Consider the following 25,855-nt stretch of genomic DNA (forward strand, 5'->3'; position numbering starts at 1 on the left):
AGCTGGATGAAGCATAGCTGCAATAATTCACTTGAGGGAAATGCAATCTGCTTGTGCTCAGAGGCTACATTATGGGCTGCTAAAACCAAGTTCCTGATCTGAGGCCTATTTTAGAACACACAGTTTAAGAACCAATAGAATGGTCAATGGACCATCCGTAACTCCCGATATCACTTTCAAACTGGTTCAAGAGACTATAATGAAAATCAAAATGCTGAAGTCAGAAGTCTCTTTCCTGTTTTCATCTGCTTCCTTCCAGCACCTATTTGCACTGCCTTAACAGGGGCAGAGTTCTCACTAAGATGGCAAACTCATAAGCTACATCACTTCAAGTTACAGGTGGAGGCTCACCTAACTGAATAATACTAAGGGTCCCCAACTCTGGGTTCCTTCTAGCAGTTGTTGAACTACAACTCCCATCATCGCCAATCAGAACAACCAAAGTGTATAAATATTACACGGTTCTGATCTCCATGGCGACAGGGTAGGTGAAACGTGTGAAAAGAATGATATGCAAATCATTTGCAGGAGTGGCAGTGAGGAGTCCTGCCTCAGAGCGCCCAATTCCCTTCCCCGACCTGAGCCTCCATGCAATTAGAGTATCATTTGTGGAAGGAAGGAAAGGGCTTAAAGGATGTGTGCTGTAGCACATGTGTCCTCTCTAAGCCAAATTCCTCCCCCATCGTGAAGGAAAGCATGAGGACAATGGCTCTCCACAGCCCTTTACCCGTTCAATATTAGTTAGCCTGTTCAGTGTTAGCAAGTGTAAAGTGATGCACATTGGGATGAAAAACCCCAACTTCAAGTATATGCTGATGGGATCCGAGCTGTTGGTGACTGACCAGGAGAGGGATCTTGGAGTTGTGGTGGACAGCTCGTTGAAAGTGTCGACTCAATGTGCGTCAGCTGTGAAAAAGGCAAATTCAATGCATTAGGAAGGGGATTGAAAATAAAACGGCTAATATTATAATGCCCTTATACAAAACTATGGTGTGACCACACTTCGAGTACTGCGTACAATTCTGGTCACCACATCTTAAAAAGGACATTGTTGAACTGGAGAAGGTACAGAAGAGGGCAACCAAGATGATCAGGGGCCTAGAGCACCTTTCTTATGAGGCAAGACTACCAACACCTGGGGCTTTTTAGTTTAGAAAAAAGACGACTGCGGGGAGACATGATAGAGGTCTATAAAATCATTCATGGTGTGGAGAAAGTGGAGAGAGAGAAATTCTTTTCCCTCTTACACAACACTAGAACCACGGGTCACTCCATGAAATTGATTGCCAGGAGGTCTAGGACAAACAAACGGAAGTACTCTTTCACACAACGCGTGATCCACTTATGGAACTCTCTGCCACAGCCAACAACCTGGATGGCTTTAAGGGGTTTGGATGACTTCATGGAGGAGAGGTCCATCAATGGCTACTAGTCGGAGGGCTGTGGGCCACCTCCAGTCTCAAAAGGCAGGATGGCTCTGAGAACCAGTTGCAGGGAAGTAATGGCAGGAGAGAGGGCACAACTCCTGCCTGCGGCTTCCAGCAGCATCTGGTGGGCCACTGTGAGAAACAGGATGCTGGACTAGATGGGCCTTGGGCCTGATCCAGCAGGGCTGTTCTTATGTTCCCCACCAATTTGAGGTGCTTCGGGGGAGTTGTGGAATCATTCAGTTCCCCTGCCCCAACCTTTCTACAACAGTAAGGGGTAAACTACTCTTCTCACCCCTGTTTAAACATCTAGGGATGCCTCTGGTATACACCACACTTGGAATGATGATAAATATTTTGGAGTAGTTAACAGAGAGAGAAGAGACACTTTTAGCAGCAATATCTCAGTTTATTGAAACAGATTGATTTTTGCAAGTATGTCTAAGCTAATCTCATGACAAGTCAATATATCAAAGAGGCAGGCCTCGGGCATGCCTAGACAGACCAGGGAGTGTGAAATCACCTAGAAAATAAGGTCATAGTTACCTGAACTACACTGACAGAAAAAATCAGTACAACACACAGTTGTTTCTCAACTGACTTCTGGGTACTAAAATCTCCCCATATCCCACCCCCCAAATATTAAACAATGTGAATACAAACACAGGTTTATAATAATATATAAAGTCAGTATAATATAGAATATTCCCAGCAAAAAAAAAAAAAAAGTTTAAACACTGTCCTTTTGTTTGCTTTAGTTATCTTTATTAGACGGATTTAAAGCACGCTGAAAAATAAATAAATATATATATATATTTATGAAAGCACACACGCACACATTCACACAGCACCCTCTACTATGAAGGAATTCTAAAAAAAAAAAAAGGCAGAAATCCAAACCACACAGTAGATAATCTAAAAAATAAAAAGTCATAAATTCAGTATGGCTTAAGATTTGCACATGTCACAGAATGAGCTAACATAAGATTATCTTTAGTAATATTCCAAAAAATTTCCCCCCTCCAGTCCTTGTATTTTTTTCCAAGGAGTTTCTCTTTAAAAAAATTTAAAGCAGGAATATGTGCAAAGCTGGAAGCATTAAAAACCCATGTTGGTAAGTCCAAGTTCTCCTCTGAAGGTGGCCATGTTTGATTCTCCATCTGGATTTAGCAAATCAGATCCAAACACATACAGGCTCTGGACACAAACTAGTGGCAATCTCTCCTGTGTTTGCCTCATTAAAATGAGAGATGCACTCTCCTAGGATTCCCACTTAATTATCACGCAAATGGATGCCCCAGTAGACCCTCTTTGTAAGTAAATAAATCCACATTATCAGCCTTGAAAAAAGTTATACTAGCCACTTCTGACCTTGTGCCTATCTATCTGTGGAATGATCAATGGCCTGAAAGAGGAAGGGGAGAAGCACAAACACACCCAAAAGACAGAAACTCCCCCTTGGAGGGCATGCCTACTCATCAAGGAGAGTGGCTATTTACAAGCTTGTGGTAGACTCTGCTTTCCCCCTCCCCCCAAGGCCCGAAGTAGATTGAGAGAGAAAATAAACCCCAATAATATATGATGCTAGCATGAGTCTCACTCAATGAAGATGACCAATAGAGTGCACACTCCACTAGGAAACCTTTGTGCTGAAGTCCCTTGCAGAAATGCAGAAGAGCTGTTCAAAAACATTGCATTACCTCTTCTGAAATAACACGCACGAAACCTTCCTGGTGGATTGTGCCCAAAGGCATTTTTGAAAAGATACACACTGCAGCAGATTCCTTTTTGTCATCAGAAAATGTTTCCTTAGTCTGCCCTTTTTTTGGTATGTAAAACAACAAAACCCTTTTTTTGGTATGTAAAACAAAATATGGATGATGTTAAATCCCTGATTAAAGCAAAAGCAAAAAACATTCAGTTGTTTTTTCTTAGCAATGCTAAATGCCAGTCTTTAATGTGGCAAGTGGCTGGAGCAGCTGCTCTCTGTGCAGAAGCAGGCGGAGTGTCAAACAGTAAGTGATCCTAAATGCATCATTAGGGTTTCTATTTCTTAACCCCCCAAAAATGGCCACAGGAGGGGTACAATCAGTATCACAGCACAGAGTATTTCACTCCTCCCCTCTGTGCTGCAGTCTTGATGAAAATTACTGCTTCTGAAGCTATTTGTCTTGGGGAGGAGAGCCCACAGCTCCTGGAGGAAAACTCTTGTAGGCATCAAATCAAATAGCAGAGTGTGTGTGTGGCGGGGGGGGGGGGAGGAGAGCAATTTTCTTCAGGACCTCTACAAGAGGGAACCAATTAAATGCCCCCTCTGCACACACTGGAGTCCTGATCCTGACCACACACCCCGCTTCACAGTTGCTATTTTCTTTTTAAAAAATACACATGGTAGCCCTGACACATTTTGCAATGTGTGACTGAATCCTTGGGATCTCTACTTTAAAAGGCTATCGGCTGCCTGAGGCCCTGGAGAGCCATTGCCAATTAGAGCAGAGGGGACCAGACTAAACTGACTTGGTATAAGGCAGTTTGATATGTTCAAAGAAGTAGGAATCAGTCTTTTTTTAAAAAAAGTACAGCCAAGTAATAAGAAAAAACTTCAGAGCAAATTGAAAAGGAATCCTCCAAGCACTTCTCATGTGCAACACTCAGTGAAATGAATTTTTGCAGATGCAGAACAAAATTTCTGCAAAATTCTCTGGGTGCTTGTTTGAAAGGTGCTTGTGTAAGAGAAGTTCCTGAAGTTATAATCTTAACATTTTCTTAAGAACTTTCCTTTCATCAGATGCAACAGGGCAGCTCCTGAAGCTATTTTGTATATTATTTACTTAGTATATGCAGGCAACACTGAAGTATCTGCTTGGTTATAATTTATATTAAAAATGTTCCTAATTTTTGTTGCTTCCCTGTAGCATCTTTAGCCAGAATAGCAAAGAAATGGCACTATTAAAGCTGTAGCAAAGCCTGATGGCTTATCTCCTATTTGGAAAAAAGAAAGCAGCAGCAATTAAGAAATATATATCCAAAATAAAGTTATACACACAGGGAGGAAACAAGAAAGGGGCAGGCAAATGGGGGAAGTCAGTCCAGAGTTAATGATACTTTCAGTTCTCTAGAACATGAAAGAGTCATCTACATGGGAATTTGGAAAGGGGCCAGGTTTGGATGTCCCATGAGTGAAGGTGCCTGTACTGCCCTGGGTTTCTGCCTCTCCTGGCAATCCACAATACAGAGGGGTCAATCGAGGGATAGACATGGAGTCAAAAGTGGCTATGGCGTCTACAGTGGCCAAATGTATTCAATAGGTAGGGTAAGGGCAGGGAGAAAGAAGATGGGCCAGGAAGGCTCCCTCCTGAAAAAGCACTACTTGCTTTCTCCTCCCCGCAAAAGGAGTCTTCCTGCATTTCTGATTCAAGTGGTAAACAAGTCAAACAGAGCATGCGGGCAGCCATGGGGCAGAAGTATCCCAAAATGACAGAAAGCATGAAACCTAACTTTCATGTCAGGGTGGGAAGAAAATGGAATGTTTCACAAACTCAAGAGGCACCCCCGCCACACACACACACTTTTAAAACAGCCTTATTAAATGCCAACCTGTTTGACTCCTCACATCCTGACCTTCTTGGCTCCAAGAAAGAGGTAATAAGTTAAAACAGAGCGAAATCCTCATCTCCACTCTTTACAAGACAGACCAGTGATAAATTGGCAAGCTGCTTTTTGACAGGCAGAAGACAGCAGAGAAGTACAAGACAAGGGTCTTTAGTCTGCAACGTGAGGGTAACTTGATTTCTCCTGCACTTAGAAAAAAGTATATAAAATAAGTCTTCCAAATAAAGTACAATAAAGCTTTACAACAAGCTAAAAATGCAAGAAGACTCTTACAGTTCTGTAAAAATTATTCTTCTCATCCTCACTGTCCCTTGAAGATACTGCAAGATTTGGTAGCCATTTTTGGTTGACTAAATAATAGCAAAGGTTCACACTGAAACATGCTCTTTATTCTGTTCTAGCAGCAGAGCATACCACAACTGTATAATAAAAAATTTCCTTTTGAGTTAACGAAGCACACATGGAATAATTTGGGGGTGGGGGAACAGTATGTGTCTGAAACAGCATCCTCCAGTGAATCTGGAAAGCTGGGAAGAAATAACACACATTGACAGAAAAGTGACCTGCATAGTCACAGTCTGTGAACTCATCTCTCGGTTCCTTTTATTAGGATAAATTCCATGGCACATGGGATAAAGGAAGATGAAAAATTAAATTAGTAAAGCAACAGCTGCAAATCCAGTAGGAACAATGGAGCTTATACCAGCAGAACGCTTTAAGGAAGCTGTTCATTAGTACAAGATATGCTGTAAATTCCTATTCTAAATACTATCACCTTTAAGCAGAAGGCATTTTAGCCCTGAAAGTTTGACAGCAGCGGGGACCCCAATGCAGATGACGTATTCCTTGCATTTGAAAAAGCTGGTTTTGATATTCCGCCAGGAGTGAAGCATGATGTCTATGCAGTAAAACTGCATGTTTTTGTTTGGTTTTGCAAATTCTGTCCTCAGGCTGTGTACACATGTTAACTTTCTGGAGTGTCTGAAGCAATACAGCAGTCACTGCCCCCCCCCCCCCCCGCACACACACTCCCTCACGGGCTTGCCCTTCCATGGTCTCTAGTCAAGCAACTTCTTGTTAACATTTTTATTGTGCATGTCCCAAAAATTGTTTTTGCAGGATTCAGGTTGTGCTTCAAATAGTGTGCACTTGGAAGCTGAAACTAACTCTGTGCAGTGTAACCAGCAGTGCTTCAATAAGGCATGTGCACAATTTTGTGCAACTGTCGTAGACACCTATTGGGTAATGCCAATCATAAGCACAAACACACATCAAATTGCTGGAGCAGTTTTGAAATCATTTACAATTTTGCTAGTACATTAAATGAGGAGTGTATCCACATATCTGCACATGTAACCCTTTCAAGAAGACAACAGACAGTGCAAGGCTACCTTGCCTGCTTGGCAGTGGCCCAGCACTCAAGAAATTCTCTTTTGGAGAAAGCTGATAAAGCCAGAAGTGTTCTCGTTCTCTCTCTCTCTCTCTCTGATTTAGTCAACTTCACATCTCCATTAACTCATATGGAAGAAGGGACTATGATAAGAAGTCAGGATAAGTGTAAGTAATTCACACACACTCCTCACAGTGATGGCCCTGCCTTCCCCCATTACATTATTACAGTTACCAAGATACCAATGCTGAACTGGGGAGAATGCCACGGGAGTGCTGCTCCACTGTTTTCCAGAAATGATCATCTGTACAGTATCAAAGGCCTGTCCTTTTTACTGCACCAAAAAATAGCACCTTTAAAAGTATCTGACTCCTGGTTCTGAAGCTTGCCACCTGTGGCAAGTTTTAGGCTTAATATTTAGCACACAGAGCATTCTGTATAAAATTCTGTTCCACAGGAAAGAACAATGATGGGTTTTTAAAAAAAAATTCTTCCGCCTCCTGACATAAAGCAGCGCAGGTGAAGTGTACAGGTAGGCATAGGCTAGTTGACTGTTTTCAGATTTTATCAGAAAAGCAATAGTAACCACTACAAGTCATATCATCCATCAGCTCTTCATCATGGCCCCAAGTACATCTTTGTAGATGCTACAGGGTACAAGCCTGCAGCCAGATATAGCAGATCCATGCAGAAAATCTACTTGGTTGCTTAAGTACAGAGACTGCTGATCCAAACTTAGGGGCAGAACTACACAGGTACACCCCAGTCTGGTGCTATACATGAAGTATAAGAGCATTAGCCAAAGGAGGAGGAACTTGTGGAATTTTGCAACACCCCTTTTCAGGACTCACCAAAGGCATTTGGGTGTCTGCCGTAGAAAATCAAATGGCAACCCAAATTAAGATGCAGGACTACCATGGCCTTGTGCAATTCTTCTAATTTTCAAAACAGATTTGCATAGGGCAACTTCCTGGTGCACTATGTCTATGGGGCAATATCTCTCCTCCCTCCCCATTCTTCTGGCCTTAATGGCATCCCCAAATCCTCAGCCACCTTTCATTGTTCCAGGGACTGTGCCATTGATGAAGGCCTCACAGTTTGCCTGGTCTGCTGAGCACCAACAAAAAGCCTACTCAGATATATCCTAGTAGAACCTGGCAAAACTTGGCAAACAAAGCAATACATTGGTTCCTCATATTGCCAGGACGCCCAATTCAAAATTGCATAAATTGTTAAACAAGAGAAAGATAAATACAGAAAAAGGAAGGTAAGTGTATTTATGTGACGCTGCCACAAGGGAGCACTTTTGCAGCAGATATTCCTGCATCTTCTAACATCATGAACCAAGCTGAAAATCTGGGCAATCTTATGTTACAAATGCCAGTGGGACAAATGAATCCTTTAATAAACTGCCCCATTCTAAGGAAGGCTGCAAACCTGAAAGGTTATTTGATCTCACCAGCTTATCAAAATAGTTGCATCATTAAGAGGGAAATCCTCCAACACCCAGACTGCTTTATTGCTGGTAATCTTGTTACCAAGTTCCTTGTTGGTGGACACAGAGTTATTTTAAAATATTTTGATGACGGTATGAAAAACAAGAGTTCCCCATGTTTAAAAGTAACAGTGTAGAAACATTTGAAGGCCAGAGGGACTTCAGGCTGCCTGCATGCAATCTGGCTGGCTCAGACGAAGAGACAAGGACAAATGTTTCAGACTACAGGAAGGGCAAAGGTCAAGAAAGAGGTACCATTAGGGGAAATGTTTACTGATACAGGATCTGGAGGAACAGATAAATAACTTGTTTGCTTTAAAACCCTGCAAAGATGAGGAGGGTTTTGTTTGGGGTATTTTTTTGCACACAAGGACAACCACAAGGCTACTTGAGCTTTTCCAAGACAACCTACCCTTCCCTGCCTCATCCCAAACAAACCAAGAATATACAAAATCCTATGAAATCCAAGTGAAATCCTTGTCGTTCTCCTCAGAATTCTCATGCTCCTGTGGAGAGTGAATGCCATCTTTGTCATCTTCCAAGATTATGTCATCATCTTGAGAATTTTCTATGTCGTCTTTCCACTTTATGTCATCGTCCTCGCCCATCTCTTCATCTCCTTCCACCTTGAGGTCATCAGGATCCTCCATGTAGGGGCCTTCTGTGCCATACAACTCATCGGGCGACCCGTCTCCTCCACTTGCATCCAAGTGACCAGCCATGCCTTGGCCAGAACAATCAGTGCAGATGCCATGGCGGCGGGAGCCGTGCTTGATCCCCACACTGGCGGCAGACATGAACACTCTGTTGCACACTTTACAGACGTATTTTTTGTCTTTGCTATGAACCTTGGGAAAAGCGGGGGGGGGGGGGGGGACAAAGTTAATGCAAGTCAGTCTAGGTTTTAGGGTGAAACAGCTGCTAGGCCACACTGTACCAGATACTGGAACTTTCTAAGCAGCTCCCCCTTATTTTCCATTCCAGATAACCTTTTTTCTGCCAGCATCAGGAATGGATGCAAGAAAGCTTGAAAGCAAAAAGACTCTCCACAGTGTTGCTTCAAAACTAAGGTGTAAGTTTCACCAGCTGTATTTTGTTGTTAAGGTATCCTTGCGGAGACTACTACACTAACACCTTTCCTTGACTTTTGGGAGGCTTATATCAAGGAGAGAGAATCCTGGTTTTGGACAAATTCCGACTTAGTGAGCTCCCTTAAGGCAAGTTGCCATCATGCCTCACATTTCATTAAGATGGGCAGAGCATGTTGTCAACAGTAGATGAAGTGTAGAGGGCTGGTGTAGTGATCAGCCACCCCTCCCTCTAAAGAGTCAATTGGAAGTGAACGCATCCTGACTGATAGGCTAGTGAACTCCAGGGCTCAGCCAATCAGCACTCCAGGCGGGTGGGATCTAGAGAGCTGTTGGGAGGAAGGCAGTTCTTTGTTAGAAGAGAGCAAGACATGTGGCCATGGAGGCTGGCTGCAGTAGAAGGAATGCAGCTCTTGGAAGATAGAACTGCAGGGGCTTGATTCTCAACCGGAGTTTGGAGAGTTCAAGAAAAAGGGAAGTTTATTCTAAGGAAAACTTTGTTTAGTCAGACTTTGCATTAGAATTTCTGTTTCTTTGGTGTGTGCTTTTGTATATCCCCGATACTAGCATTAATTACCTGCAACATAATTAAAATCCATTCTTCTTAGGGCATTGCAAAAGACTATAAACATTTAAACGCGCATTAAGACAACCTATTTTTGTAATCTTACTATGTATTCTTAACTGTATTTATAAGCTTGGAAAGCCGCAGACGGAGGCAGTCTGTAGTAAATGAAACTGGGTTTTTTAAAAGTTATTTTCTTTTTACCAGCCTCTCTGAGTTGTTTTTTAACTCAGGAAATGGTGTGTGTGTCTGTGGGGGGGGTGGGGGGTGGATTTTCTCTGGTGCAAACACGTCCTCAGACGTTCAGCAACTACCAGTTTTCTCACATGGAAGATTTTTGTACTTGTCCAAGAGCAAAATAGAGTTTTCCCTGGGATTCCAGCCCAAGCCCAGGGAGATTCAAGCTCTGTCGATAAGCGAGGTGGTGGGGGGAACATTTTGAACCTACTATATTACATAATAGTTTTAGGAGAAGCCTAGACAGGAAGCTCAGCACGCATGATTCAGCATTTCTTTCCCTCACGTGAGCTTGCTCTCAGACAAAGGTTTTAAACCACTACAGCTGGTTTTATCCACCTTCGAAAAGCATAATAAGAAATGTTGTTTTGTGTTGGGATTTGTTGCCTTGATTTAATCCAATACAGGTTTCATTTTAAATTTAATGGCATTTTATTTTTATTTTTTGTTAAACACTAAATGAGCAGAACACAAATGAAATAAAATACACCTTTACATATTTTGAAAAGCCACTAACAGTTTTGGAAGCACTTCATATTTGTGCCTTATGCTGTACCTTAAGCATTGGGGAATATCAAGTTCCAGTTTACACTCCCTGTAAATTTCAAGATAAATAAATGTAACTGAAATTCAAGCAGTATAACAAGGTGTCTACATTTGACAAAGAAGAACAGACTCTGCAGCATGTCTCTCTGTAGCTGGATTAAGCTCTGGGGCTATCAGATGGCATAAAACAAACCCACCTCGAAGGCTGCAAATCAAGGGACATCTCAGGGAGCAACCAGTCCCCTGACCAGATGGCTGGGCAGTCATCCGAAGTGGACAAGTATTCGCAGAAGGAAGGAGAAGGCAGTGGGGTTTTGGATACTATGGCAACAGATATCAGAAGCCCCCTCTACTTTGCTGTTAAAGTAGTCCAGGCTAGCTGCCATCTCTAGAAATGTTGCCATTTGGCAAATGGAGATGCGTTGCTCACACCTGCTGCAGGCAGACAGTGGCAAATCAGCGAGCGATATTGCACAAACTTCCCTGTAAAAGCGGAGAGAACTGCTCCAGGAGGCAGTTGTGGAGAAAGACTGGCAGTCTGCAAAATCTACTGCTTATTACACAATTAACACTGTGGCTAAGTCAGAAAGCTTTAGAGGCATAGCAGTAACAAGGGAAACTGCTACTGAGAAGTGTAGAAAAATGTTTCAGTTTTCCCCTCCTTTCATTAGAGTAGCTTGGAAATACTTCTAATGATAAGGGCACATGAAATTTCTCCTGGACCTTGAAACAATCTTTCAAGGGCATAAACATTCATTGGACAATAGAACCATATTAACCAACACCTTTCCAGAAAATGAGGAAACCTGCTGAATTTCCCTAGTAATGTAGCATTAGTGCATTCAGGGCTGAACACACAAATCTCTTGTGCTCATGTAATTGATAGGTGCATGTATTAGCCTTCCTGCAGGAGACTGCAAGTTCACAAAGAGGAGATGCATGCTTCAGTCTTGGCGAGGGAGGGCACACAGCCTAAAGACAAATTAGGAAGGAGGGAAAGGGGTTCCACAGAATGGCAGGGCAGTGCTAGGGAGAGTAGGTTGTGGTGTTTGTCGGATACATGACACAGATGCTTTTGCTGGAGTGGTACAATGTAGAGCATTAAACTTCTAAAAGGGCATTCAGACCCTCACCTGCTGTGCTGTCTAAAGTGGTACATGCCAGCAACAGACATATTGTGTGGGATTGCTGATCAGGTATCTTGGCTGTCATGGTGCAAGAATGTTTCTTTATATTGTGATAGATTTTTAATGACCCTGCCATGTACCAATATTGTGGGACATGTGGAAAATAAAGAGCTGTATAAGGTACACCTGATCCTTCTCAGACACTGGATTCATAACAACTGCTTCTCTTCTCTACAGTAACTGAGTTCATTAGAAAACCTCAGAGCTGAATGCACAGTGGATCAATGTGCACAACAGCAATCAGGATCTACCTTACCTTTCCATGGTACCGTAGAACATTTTCGTATTGACAGTGCTTAAGCACAGCCCATAGGATCAATGAATGGGAACAGACCCAGAGGGTAAGTTGGCCCAACCCACAGCCATAAGATAATTTTTAACTTCTCTTTTTAAAATGCCTCCTTACAAAGAAGGAGAGTCTACAGATTCCTTAAATAGCCAATTCCAATACTGAATTGTTCTAACAATTAAGAATTTCTTCCTCTTATTTTAATCTTTCCCCCCTTGTTTAAGCCAGGGTTTTCTAAACTTGGGTCCCCAGATGTTGCTGGACTATACCTCCCATCATCCTCAGCCGCAGTGGCTGAAGACCCATATGTAGTCCAACAACTGCGGATCCAAGGGAAGCCCTGACTTAAACCAACTGCTTCTTGCCCCTAAGTATCATCTCTGCTTTCTGACAACTTTTGAAGACCCTCTCCTAAAATATTAGTTTGCCCAACCTAAAGGATACATGTACTTTTATAGTTTTTAAATTAAATTTGTTTTATGTTTTTAGCTTAATATTTTAATTGTCATTTTCATTGTATGTTTTTTAACTTTTGTAAACCACATTGGGGTTGTTTTTAATGAAAGGAGGTATATAAATTCAACAATAAATAAATAAATAAATCTCTTATCCGACTCTTAAGCCTATTGCAAGCCCATCTTATAGTAGCCTCTTCTAACCAGGCAATGACTACAAAGATCACCACACAGTGGGAGGAAAGAAGTTTGTAGGTTCACACACACAGGCCAGCCATATTTCATTTTCTCCTTTCATCTGTATTTCCCAAGCAATATTCCTCCACCCGCCAAAACAGCTCCAAAAACTCACCAAGGTGTGCCGTTTCATATGCTCCCGGCGAGTGAATTTCTTCCCACAAATTTCACAAGGGTAGGGTCTTTCTCCTGTGTGGGATCGCATGTGCCTCTTCAGGATGCACTGATGCATAGCTGAGAAACTGCAGTAGGGACACCTGAACTTCTTTCTGATCACAGTGAATTCATTTACTGGAAGGAAACCACAGCACAGGTTACAACTCTGCATTTCCTTGCTTTTCAATAAATGGCATACATCACCAGTAATCTTGGAGAGGCACTCTGTTCTTTTCTGCTACTGGGAATATGTGCATCATTGACAAAGCTTCAGGAATTTTCTTTGCAACTGTATTTTAGAAGTGCCCATTACTCTCCCTACAATGTTGTGGTCACATTATGGACTGCAAGAGGAAGGGTGTGGAACTGCATATCACTTGCATTCCAATCTTGCCCAGGTTGAAGTCTCTAGGACCCCATGACAAATGCAATGATAGGGAGCAAGCAAGTATGGACTGACATCTTGTTTCTTTCATTCTATGTTGCCTTGGCTATTGTATAGAGAAATGACAGATACACTTCAGGGACAAATGTACACTGAGCAGTCTTCTCACTTATAAGGAAGCCTAGTCACTCCCCACAAAGACAAACTACCAAACTGCACTCGAGGTGTCCTATTAAAACAAAGGCTCCCTAAAGACTGCTTTCACAAAACATGGCATCCAATCTTACCCACCAGTCTAAAATACTCATTCACACTTAACCCTTCCAGGGTCCCTCAAAGAGAAGACTAATTATTGTAATCCATTTCAAGCTCACAGAGAGGCAGGGTACCATGGTTTGTGCCACACTGAGCCCTGGGGCAAGGCAGGGATCTGATCCCTCATCCCGCCAAAGGTGCACTGGCAACTCCTCCCATGGCTTATAGGGTGATGCAGCAGCAGCAGCTCCAGCTCCTTCCCGCTCAGAGGGGACAAAGAAGGACCACTGCTCAGCCCTTTGGGCAGTGACTTCTCTCTGTTCCTGCTCAGAGTGTCGGGACCAAGAGGAGCTGGAGCAGAGGCCTTCCATGGCAGATCCTCCTTGTTCCACTCTCCCAACCACTGGCCAGTGGAAACATCTCTCTTTTCTGAGTCTGCTCCCACTGGCCAAGCGGGGGTGCCCAGTGGTGATGGGAGTTGTCTTGCACTTTGCTGCCACCAGCTGCAAAGTGGTCAGTCAGTCCTATGCCCAACTTGGTCCACCTCTAACACAATATAATATGAATAAAATAAGAATATTTCTTATTAACATGAATAATTGTCATAATGGGACACAACTTTCCCTGAAAAGACACATTGTTCTGCATTATTGATCTTCCCAGCTACAACATGAAGCCCAGGATTGCACTGGGCATGTTCTAGAATGTGCTCTCTCTATTCAGGTAGGACAGCAGTGAGGCCCACCTAGCCTTGTCAGTCGCCTGTATCTCAGAATGAAAGAAGAGGTGGGCTTCAAACTGGTGTTAGAAGTCAACTCTTTATCCTGTGAGAAATGTTTACATTTAACTCAACTCACATTCAGCTTCTCAATGCTTCTGTTGGGGAAAGACTCATACAATTTCACTGTGTGTGTGACCACAGGGAGAAATGCCCAAAACAGCTTCATCAGAAAGGGGATTCCTTTTTGCTACAGTTGTCAGCTTGCTATAGTTGAGAAATATGTCAATATTTCCAAGGTCTACTGAGGCAGCAATAATCTGTGAAAGCATGTCCTCAACTATGCGTCCTACATACAGGTGAGGTGTTTGATGGTCAGGCAAAGCCTGCCAGCAACAATGACCCAGTGCCCGGAATCAGGCCATAAATATTCCACTGTGAACACATAAATGCAGCAGTTGGTTGCAGGAGTCCACTCCACGCTCTTGGACTAGCCCAATAGCAAAATGATGTTTGTGTGGCAATATTGCTATTAACCATCCGAAACAGAAATGCATCGAGTGAATAAAGGAGCTCAGCAATCATTCAAACGGCAACCATCTTTAAACCATTAGTCCTGTTGCAAGTTAGAGAGCATACCAACAATCAGATTGAGTTCAGAGTTTTCTCTCACCCTTCCTCACAATCCCAACTAAATATGCTTTTCTATAAAAGATTCAGTGTTTATATTTTGTGACTTTGACCCTCTTTTTAACCTTTTTATTTTGTTGTCAGTAGGCCTTCTCCCTGTTGCCATGCTTTTAGAGGAGAAGAGCACTCAGACAGATTCTAGGGAAACGTGCAGCAACAGCAGCCCTAGGGTCTAATTTGCCAGCAGAATGCACAGAGCAGCTGGGTAAATACTGTTCCCTCCAGACAAGATTGGAAATGGAATACACACTATCTAAACAGGTGAAAGCGGCAGTTTACCCCTTACTGAAAACCAACTGTGTATATTAGTGGCAGTACATCCTTCCTTGTAGTTACTCTGTTAAAACATAACCTGTTTAGCATTATAGTCACCAAATCTATTTTGCTGCTGACAATAATCTGGGTCCTAATACTCAAGAGCAGGGTTTTAAAGGATGATCTCAAATCTCTATAGAACTAATATGCCACTATTACTGGTAGAAAGACAAATGCATTTAAGACAGAGAAAACAAAAGCGGTCTTCTGACTAATATGAACTCTGCCGCCGCCCCCCAATCAACAAAACAAGGAACCCCAAAATTATCCCTTCAGGTAATTTTTTATACCTGAAGAATTACACATCAACAAAGCTTCAGAAATTTTCTTTGCAACAGTATTTACAAATGCCCATTACTCTCCCTACAATGTTGTGGTCACATTATGGACAGCAAGTAGAAAGGGTAACTTCAAGGTAAAGTTGCATATATGGTTCCAAATATTCTGGCTTGCAGAAGGTGCAGTTTCTTGGCAAGAATTGGTGTGCAAGAGAAGAATTGGAGAAGTGCACAGGGACTGGATGACTAGTAGCAGAAGAGCAGCAGAGCAAAGCAGCCAAGGGGAATAGCAGGTGTCCCAGGTCCACTTACAGATCTCTACATGATGCATATGTATTGCCATCGTGTTTGAAGCAGCTCCCATGCAGAAATGTGTATATGCTGTGAGAAAGATCAGTAAAGCAGCTTCAGACACAAGTATCCTTTTTAAACATTATGCTCCCAATGTCTGCTTACCATTTTGCAAGTTACTGCCCACACGCTTCAGTTGAGAGCAATTGCCTACCTCACATGGCTGTTTGGGGGAAAATCAAAATACAGGAAGGCCTGAAAACTGTCTTAAGTCAAACATAAGTTGGAACTGATTTCCCCATAGGAAACAATGTTATAAATGAGGGTTTGGTTACTGAACCAAGGCTGGATACCCCTTTTTTGTTGCTGTTGTTGCTGCTGCCATCAAAGCTGGTGGTGTTTTAGTCACAGACATGCAGCAGCGAAGTTGATGGTGAAGAATCAGAAATTGCTCACCCTTGCCACCCATTCCTTCCTGGCTCTCTCTCACTTTTCCATGGAAGGAAGGGAGGCAACAGGGTAGCTCATCTCCAGTTTCTCCTCCTCCAAGTGCTGTAAAGATGGGAACACAGTTGCAAAGTTGAAACAAGGCAGCAATTTGCAAACATCCTAAGTGCCATTCATCTTAACTCAAAACATATTAAGTAAAATACCTCCTGTAGTAATATTGTTAATACAGAGAAGAGCTACCACTTTTAGCAGGTAATTTTTGACTCCAGCCTAGAATTTGACTGTAAAATCCCTCCAAAACCAAATAATTCAGGTATCGAACAGGGGGATGGACTGGATGGCCTACAAAACCCTTCCAACATGACAATTCTAACATGAAGGGAGTACAGAAAGATCATTCCCTTCCTACTGAAAGTAGTTGATCTATGCCTCTCTCCCTCATCCTACCTTTTCTACCAGCCACTAAACTGGCAGTTGTTTAAAGCAGCTTTCAGAACTGTCATAACAGCTACTTAGTCCAGACAAACTGTTTTCTTTCACCTACAGCACAGCAGAGAACAGTGGGGAAACCAGATTAAGATGATTGTATGCTCCCATCAAATGCTACTGCAAGCAAGCAAGCAAGCAAATTTTGAAAGGCTGGTTACACGCAGATATATGGCACTGCCACATAGCCTGGGGGGGAAAGCTTTAAAAATATCCACCACTCTGTAAGCAAGTTCCCACCACAAGAGCTAATCTGACTGCCTGAAACTCAAGTGTTTAGCCTGCTTTTATTTCATGTTTAAGGGACTGACTGCTGTTTTGTCATCAAACCGGAAAGCACAAGTACGAAATGTATTTTGACTACACTCTGCAGGGGACACAATTTCTCCCTTTGGAACAATGAAACACCACTCAATTGATTCATCCTAAAAAAAAAAAAAAGTGCAGGCATCAGCAAATAAAGCCAATTTATAGCAGTTTAACCCACTTCCAGTTTGAATAGGGGCAGAAAAAGGATCTTTCCGCTGCCTGATCACTAGCAATAGGTTATGCAAACAAAATGGTTTGTACTCCGTAGGATCACCATAAACCAATTACTTCAGAATCTAGACAAGGTAAGCAAGACATAAGCTGCTCAAGAAAGGTCACCAAGGGGCACTTCTAAGCCTGCTCTTCAGCTTCAAAGCTATTTTCAACACTATTCAATTCCAAAAATAAAATCAAGAAACTTTTTAAAAAGTGCCTGCTATTTGATTGCCCCATTTCATAAAGCTTCATTATGAGAACAGAACTGAAGACAATTTAACAGAGCCACTGCTGTCCATGGTGTGCACCGTTTTCCCACCATCCTCTTGAACTCAGAGGGGTTTTCAGATTTTTATAGGATTTCAAAAAGTCTACAAACCCTGTCTGAGCACAAGTGCACACACCATAGACAGTGGCGGTTATAACTGTACTACCTTCAACAGTACTACCTCTCCAAAACTATTGTTGACTTCCAGCATGTTGAACTTGAGAACGTGGGGCTGCTGAAGTGGTTTTCCAGTCAGTAGGCAATAGTTTTAGGAGGCAATTCATGCTGTACTATAGTCTTCAGTGCAGAACTTGACTCCTGGCTCCACAGACAAATATAATATTTGCTTGCTGCTCATGACCTTCCAAGTGAAATTAGAGAGAAATTGTTTCTCCCATGGTTGATTTAGTGCTGTAGAGCCGGGTGGTGGGCGTAGAATGTCTTGATATGCTGGCACTGCCTTGGTTCTTGCCCCTTTGCAAGCACTGAGAAGTTCCAGAGGGCTTGCAGTATGCTTTGGATTCTGATTTCCTTCAGGAGGAGAATCTCTGCAGATTTACAGTTGCTTTGTAATACTTCACTTATTTACACAGATAAATAAGTGATGTGTTCCTATGATCCACAGGGTCATAGGAAGCGACCTTATACTGAGTCAGACCATTGGCTCACCTAGCTCAGTACTGTCTACACTGATTGGCAGAGGATCAACAATCAGGTTTCAGGCAGGCGTCTTTCCCAGCCCTACCTGGAGATGCTGCTAGGGACTGAACACTGGACCTTCTGCATTCAAGCAGATGTTCTACCACTAAGCTACAGCCCTATCCCCTAAGAGAATATCTTATAACAGACTGGGCTCACATATAGACATCCATCTGACTGCAAACCAAGGTAAGTTCTGCTTAGCAAAGGTAACAATTCATGTTTGCTACCACAAGACCAACTCTACCATTGCTGGTTCCCATCTCTTTGCTCATCTGACACTCAAAGCAGTTTGCACCTCGGAAATATAAGTTACAAAAGAAAATATGGAATCCAATATTAAAATGCAAACCAAGTGGAAATTAGGGCTGTGTAAAATGTTTCAAGCTCAAAATGGGCCATTTCAAGTGTTCTGAGCTTGAACCAAAATACCCTTCAAATGAAGGACCTGTTTCAAGCTTGAAATGGCCTGTTTTGAGTTGCAATTTTTCAAGTGTTCCGAGCACCATTTTCAAGGGTTGTTTTTCTGGGGAGAGCTGGTCTACCAATTAGGATCAGCAGGTAGACCAGTCCTCCAAGGCAGGCTGATGCCTCAAGTCCAGGGCAGGTGCCTAGTCTATCTGCCTCATGCAACGAGTATACCAGCCTGCCGAGGCAAGCCAACGAGCCGTCCAGAGTGGAGGCCTGGTTTACTCACCTACCTCAATCAGTAGACCAGCTCTCCCTGAAAAAACAGCCCTCCAAAATGGTGGTTGCAATGCTCAAAATGTTTTGTTGAAACAGACGGCTTGGCCGCTGTTTAGATGAAATGTTTCAAGCATTTTGCATTTCATTTAAAGCTCAAAACAAAATACAAAATCTGTTTCATTCACATCGCTAGTGGAAATTCCTGGAAGTAAAGGATAATTTGCTCTTCAACCAAACAGCCTGCATGCTGCTGTGTTTCAAGTGACTACCATACCAACGGATATGATCAGACACTAGTTAACTGAAAAGGCTACTATTGAGAGCAATTGCAGAACAACACCATTTCAAGGGATCATTCTGGTAGCTCAGTGGGATTTCCTAGTGTTGGAGTAACAAGAGAAAGTATAAAAGGATAGTTCCCAGAAAGAGAGCACAACCACAGTCCAGGGCAGAAAATGACAGACAATTTTCTATATTTGTTTAAATTATGAACCCTGCAAGTTGCTTCTCTATAAAAATACCTGAAGTTATATATAATACAAATATAGCAATGTACACAGCATCAACTAGTGCATGCTATAACTTTCAGGTCCAGAAAACTGAATTAAACAATTGCTCCTCTTTGTTGTTTAAAAAAATGTGGCATTTTGCTGGCCTTTGTTTAAAGATATGGATTATTAACAGCAAACAACCTGTCAGCTAGAAAACATTTCCTTAGTTCAGGCAACTTGTGACAATTCATTGGTCAAGAAGAGACAAAGGTCAACACATTTTGAAGTTAAAATTTTATTATTTAAAAGACATAGTTCTAGCTCTGTAAAATAGAGTACCACAAAAAAGTATATTCCACAACTTGTTTCTGAGTTTCACAGTACTGGAAAAATATACGCCTAGAAGCATTTAACTGTTTAGTGAAGATGCTATACCATAAGCATTATGACAGACCTTATAACTAATGGACACAATCAAAATATACAAATATTTTGTCCTAAATAAAAAGGTTAACTACTAACACACATGATGAACATAACAGCAGCATCTGTACCTTAAAGGTGATCACTAATAGCACATGGGGATGAAGGCAGACAACTATTTTTGAGTCAGAAGTATCATTTGGAAGATTCCTGACTGAGTTCAAACCATAACCTACTTTTTCCTCTAGAGGGCTGAGCTCTAAAAAAAAACACACTAGTTCTGCAAATTCACAGCAGAATTCAACTATGGATAGCACCAATTGACTGGTACTCATAAGGTCACCAAGAACATCCTTCCAATCCTAAAACTGTTTTTCACTTCTAAAAAAATGCATGTGCACGTATGTGTGCATACACTTTTAAAAATGTTTCTAGGACAATGAATTGACCAAAGCAGTGCTTGACTAAACAAAAGTAAACAGCCCACTTATACCATGAAAAGAGGAGACTCATAAGCTGAACAAACATTTGATTTGAATGACATCTCTGTCTTTCAAATTGCAAGAGGAAGAAGAATCCGAGCTCATCCTCTACATTATGTCTGTCTTCATCCAGGGTTGCTTTCAGAAGCCCTCGGAAAATGAATGGAAACTATATAAAAGCAGAATACATTAAGATTCGGCTTTTGCATTCCCTACCTAAATAGATAAGGGTGATTACCAGTGACACAAAGGATGGACAATGACACAGTAACACAGTACAAAGAATAGCACCATGATACGGAAGCAGTGCTGGCAATCTTTTAAAAATTTCAAAAATTCTTTACTTTGCAAATTTATTCACATAAAATGTTTGCTTCATATTTATTTTTAAGTGTTCTAGTTATCAAAGAAACTGGTTAGTTTGCTCAAGTAATGTTTTTGAGGTACTTTTTATGGCTTTAACATTTAAAAAATCTTTGGTATGAAAAGTTAAGCACATTTTACTACACTTCAGTATGGAGTTTTACCACAACTCAAAAACTATGTTCAGTTTCATCTACAAGCCACACTCCACAATTTTCACCCCAAATCCAGAATGATTATTGCTGTCAGAGGTTAACACAGCCTCCTTAGGAACATAGGAAGCTGCCATATACTGAGTCAGACCCTTGGTCCATCTAGCTCAGTATTGTTTACACAGACCGGCAGCAGCTCCTCCAAGGTTGCAGGCAGGAATCTCTCTCAGCCCTATCTTGGAGAAGCCAGGGAGGGAACTTGGAACCTTCTGCTCTTCCCAGAGTGGCTCCATCCCGAGGGGAATATTTTACAGTGCTCACATGTGGTCTCCCATACAAATGCAACCAGGGCAGACCCTGCTTAGCTAATGGGACAAGTCATGCTTGCTACCACAAGAAAGCTCTCCTCTCTTTATCTTCAAGGTGGTCTAATAGCACGAGACCTATCTAACAGCAGGTCTAATGGCACAAAACCCAGTTAAATTAGATTTGCACTAGAAGGCTGTTTCTGAGCTAAGACCTAAGACATTTTAAAATACAGCAGTCACAGGTGATGAACTTGAACAAAAATGCACTGGATATTGCAGATCAGAAACAACATCTCTGGCATGACCCACCTAAAGCTTCACTATGGAACTATAATGCTCACTATGCTCCCATCCATAATGCACACCTGCTTAATCAACTGGGAAAGCATTCATTGGATTTGCTGTAGTGAAATAAGCTCAGTAGTTATTTTTCTAACCTCAGCAACACAAAGGAAACCTGAGAAACAGATTAAGGTGTGTACTTGTGCTGGAGTTCAGCTTACTTGTTCCCCATTCATCCCAGCAAGTCCTTTCCAGTCCTGGAGGTACATTTTTCAGAACAGAAAATTTAGATTAAAACAAATAGATGCAGCATGAATCAAGAAATCTGTTTTTTCAGTTATCCGCCAAACACTGGATATTCTTGCTTATCAAGATGCCAAGTCAAACAATTGTTCAAGTTTTTAGGATTTAAAGTTTTATTTATTTATTTATTTATTTATTTATTTATTTATTTATTTATTTACACAGTCAAACAGGTGTTATTGACTGGTTTGTTTGATCCAGACATCGAGTCCTTCCCAAGGACCTGGGATGGCTGAATTCTATCATCAGTACTGTTGGTTATTATAGATATTGTCACAAAATATAAGCTGTTCCCAGTAAAGTTGCTTTTTGTAATTGGCTGATGGTAATTTCTGTGGCCCCTATGGTGTTGAGATGCTCTTCAAGGTCTTTTGGAACTGCACCCAGGGCGCCAATTACCACTGAGATTATTTTGGTCTTTTTCTGCCACAGCCTTTCAATTTCAATTTGCAGATCTTTGTATTTTGTTATTTTTTCTATTTTTTTTCCGTCTATTCTGCTATCCCTTGGTGGTGGTGGTAGTAATATAATAATAATAATAATAATAATAATAATAATAATAATAATAATAATAATAATAATAATAAATAAATAAATAATACTAAATACTAAACAAAACAGGCCTCGGATACCAAACATCTAAAACATCAAGCAAAATCAACCATCTGCTGTACATGGACGATCTGAAGCTGTATGGAAAGTCCCAGTCAGAAATCGAATCACTGCTAAGCACTGTCCGTATATTCAGTAGCGATATAGCAATGGAGTTTGGACTAGACAAGTGTGCTGCATTAATAATGAACAGAGGAAAAATAAGAAAAACAGAAGGAATAGAACTGCCCAATGGAAGCAAGATCAAGAACCTGGAAGAGAAAGAACATTACAAATACTTGGGCATTCTCCAGGCTGATAACATCGCACACACTGAAGTTAAAAGAAAAATTGGAAGTGAATACATCAGGAGAGTTAGAAAAATCCTCAAGTCCAAACTCAATGGTGGGAACATCATACAAGCCATAAACACCTGGGCTATACCTGTTATCAGATACACTGCAGGAATAATAGACTGGACCCAGGCAGAGCTAGAGACTCTGGATCGTAAGACCAGGAAAATAATGACCATCAATCATGCTCTGCACCCCCGCAGTGATGTCGATAGGCTATACCTCCCTCGCAGCTCAGGCGGAAGAGGAATGCTGCAAGTCCATCAAACAGTAGAGGAGGAGAAAAGAGGCCTTGAAGAATATATCAAGGACAGTGAAGAAGATGCACTTCAAATGGTCAATAACGCGAAACTATTCAACACCAATGAAACCAAGCAGGCCTACAAGAAAGAACAAGTCAAGAAACGAGCAGAAAAATGGAAAAAGAAGCCCCTGCATGGTCAATATTTGCACAATATAAGTGGAAAATCAGACATCACCAAGACCTGGCAATGGCTTAAGAATGGCAACTTGAAGAAAGAAACAGAGGGTTTAATACTGGCTATGCAAGAACAGGCACTAAGAACAAATGCAATAAGAGCAAAAGTAGAAAAGTCAACAACAAACAGCAAGTGCCGCCTTTGTAAAGAAGCAGATGAAACAGTGGACCACCTAATCAGCTGTTGTCAAAAGATCGCACAGACTGACTACAAACAAAGGCATGGCAAGGTAGCAGGGATGATACACTGGAACATCTGCAAAAAATACAAGCTACCTGTAGCCAAACATTGGTGGGACCATAAAATTGAAAAAGTTGAAGAAAATGAAGATGTAAAAATATTATGGGACTTCCGACTACAAACAGACAAACATCTGCCACACAATACACCAGATATAACTGTAGTTGAGAAGAAAGAAAAACAAGTGAAAATAATCGACATAGCAATACCAGGGGATAGCAGAATAGAAGAAAAAGAAATAGAAAAAATCACCAAATACAAAGATCTACAAATTGAAATTGAAAGGCTGTGGCAGAAGAAGACCAAAATAATCCCAGTGGTAATTGGCGCCTTGGGTGCAGTTCCAAAAGACCTTGAAGAGCATCTCAACACCATAGGGGCCACAGAAATCACCATCAGCCAATTACAAAAAGCAGCTTTACTGGGAACAGCCTATATTCTGCAACGATATCTATAACAACTGACAATAAAATTCTGGCATCCCAGGTCCTTGGGAAGGACTCGATGTCTGGATCAAACAAACCAGTCAATAACACCTGTCTTGTTACACAGTCAGACAGGTGTTACTGACTGGTTTGTTTTATGCAGACATCAAATCCTTCCTAAGAACCTGGGATGGGTGAATTTTATTATCAATGTTGTTGCTGTTATTATAGATATCGTTGCAGAATATAGGCTGTAAAGTTGCTTTTTGTAATTGGCTGATGGTGATTTCTGTGGCCCCGATGGTGTTGAAGTCCTCTTCAAGGTGTTCTGGAATTGCAACTAAGGCGCCAATTACTAATGGGATTATTTTCGTCTTCTTCTGCCACAGCCTTTCAATTTCAATCTGTAGATCTCTGTATTTTGTTATTTTTTCTATTTCTTTTTCTTCTATTCTGCTATTAATGAAGCAGAATAGAATGTATTAATGCTATTAATACTATCTTTTAATGAAGATAGTATAATACTAAATTCCCATATGGATTTTTTCTAATGAATAAACATGGCTGAAAACACCCCACCCGCAAATTCATGTTAGGTAAAGTGTGACGTCAAGTCAATTTTGACTCCTGGAGCCCACAGAGCCCTGTGGTTTTCTTTTGGTGGAATACAGGAGGGGTTTATCATTGCCTCCTTCTGTGCAGTATGAGATGATGCCTTTCAGCATCTTCCTATATTGCTGCTGCTTGATATTGTACCAGCGGGGATTTGAACCGGCAACCTTCTGCTTGTTAGTCAAGCATTTCCCCGCATGTTAGCTGCTTATTAACTACTAATATATGAATCTCTAATGAAACAAGATAAATCTTTCCCATTAAAACCATTCCTTTAACTATACTTTAAATATCCCTTGCGAGTGTCCTCAAAATGCAGTACAATCATTCCAGCCTACTGTTTGCTTTAAAAATTTAACTAAACTCTTCATAGCTATGCCAGAATAAAACAGTTGTCCAATAGTATAAACAAGCTACAGGGAAGCACAGAGAAGTATGAACCAAACTGAGAAATCAGCACCTTAGGAAGCAACTGGAGTTAGTGGAAGCCCAAGATCATTGTAACTGGTCCAATAGAAGCCAGTAAGTATAATGGAAACTAGCTTAACCCACGCAGAGCATCTGCGTGCTAGTACTTGATTGCTCCCCTCACCCCCTGCCACAGCCCCCCTCACCTCAAAGAACTCTCCATCCTCACCTGAGCTGCACTCCTGCTCCCCCTCCTCCATCCAGTTGCTTTCATCCCCCTCATCCATCTTGGTCACTCCTCCATCACTTTACTCCATGCCCCTCACCCCTCTTGGTCACAGCTGCAGCGTTGCTGGCGCCTATTGGCCAAGCGGCAGCCCCCCAACCCCAGAGCTCTCCCCACCCTCACTCTGCTCCTCCCCACAGGAGCAGCAGCAGTTGACCGGCCCTTCCTCACTGCCACCACCACACCACCTCATTCCCCTCAGGCCGCTGACAGGCCCTGGACCGTCCCTTGCCTGCCTCCCTCCCTCCCTCTGCCAATGGCCTGGGCAGCCCCAAACAGCAGCAGTGGTTCACTAGGCCCTTCCTTGCTGCCAATAGGCACCGCCATGGCCGCTCATTCCCCTCAGGCTGTTAACAGGCTTGGGCTCGTCCCTTGCCCTTCCTTCTTTTTTCTCTCTCCTCCACTCGCTCTTCCCTTCTATCTTTCGTTCCCTCCCTTCTTTTTTCTTTTTCTCTCTTTCTCTCTCTCTTCCTGAGTTAACAAATCTTGTACATATTGTTTCCTCATCTAATTCACACAACGGCAGCCTCCTTCTCCTGAAGGGGCTCTTTCCTCCCTCATGACCCCTCTCTTTGCAGACCCCTGCCCACTATCCTCTCTCTATATATTCCTCTCCTCTACAATCAAGAACATCTTCCAACTAGTAACAGTAGCATTCCAACTGACCTTAACCATCACAGGCTCCTCCTCCCTACAGGCTCCATATGAAATCCCCACTGCCCAATCACCATGGTGTTTCTGTTCTCACAGGCTTCTCTTCCCTATCTGCATATGGCATCTGCACCCACGGGATTAGCCATAGGTATGCCTTAGAGAATTATATTTATACTCTCTGGGTTAGAAACTGAGTAACTGTTCTAGAGGAGGTGTAAGTGTACTATACACACAGACAGATGAGCACCTGTCACACGTATCCAGATGAAGTT

The 25,855-nt window shown here is 42.0% G+C and overlaps 1 protein-coding gene across 7 annotated transcripts in view; it reads right to left on the minus strand.

Annotated features, from left to right (window-relative positions):
• Positions 1–1,815: 1,815 nt before the first annotated feature.
• The window catches only part of ZBTB46 (zinc finger and BTB domain containing 46), a 103,569-nt gene continuing 79,529 nt past the window's right edge, over positions 1,816–25,855 (minus strand). For 6 of the 7 annotated variants that reach the window (XM_053244758.1, XM_053244761.1, XM_053244760.1 and 3 more), the window contains 2 exons: positions 12,644–12,819; positions 1,816–8,772 (listed from right to left, as the gene is read on the minus strand). In XM_053244758.1, coding sequence (XP_053100733.1) covers positions 8,380–8,772; positions 12,644–12,819 — 569 coding nt within the window. In that variant the 3' untranslated portion in view covers positions 1,816–8,379. Of the gene's footprint in view, positions 8,773–9,903; positions 10,410–12,643; positions 12,820–25,855 lie in introns of those variants that run through there. The other variant, XM_053244764.1, reaches the window with a different exon arrangement.

The sequence above is a fragment of the Hemicordylus capensis genome, chromosome 4 (genome assembly GCF_027244095.1).
Source record: "Hemicordylus capensis ecotype Gifberg chromosome 4, rHemCap1.1.pri, whole genome shotgun sequence".
In the NCBI taxonomy this organism is placed as follows: domain Eukaryota; kingdom Metazoa; phylum Chordata; class Lepidosauria; order Squamata; family Cordylidae; genus Hemicordylus; species Hemicordylus capensis.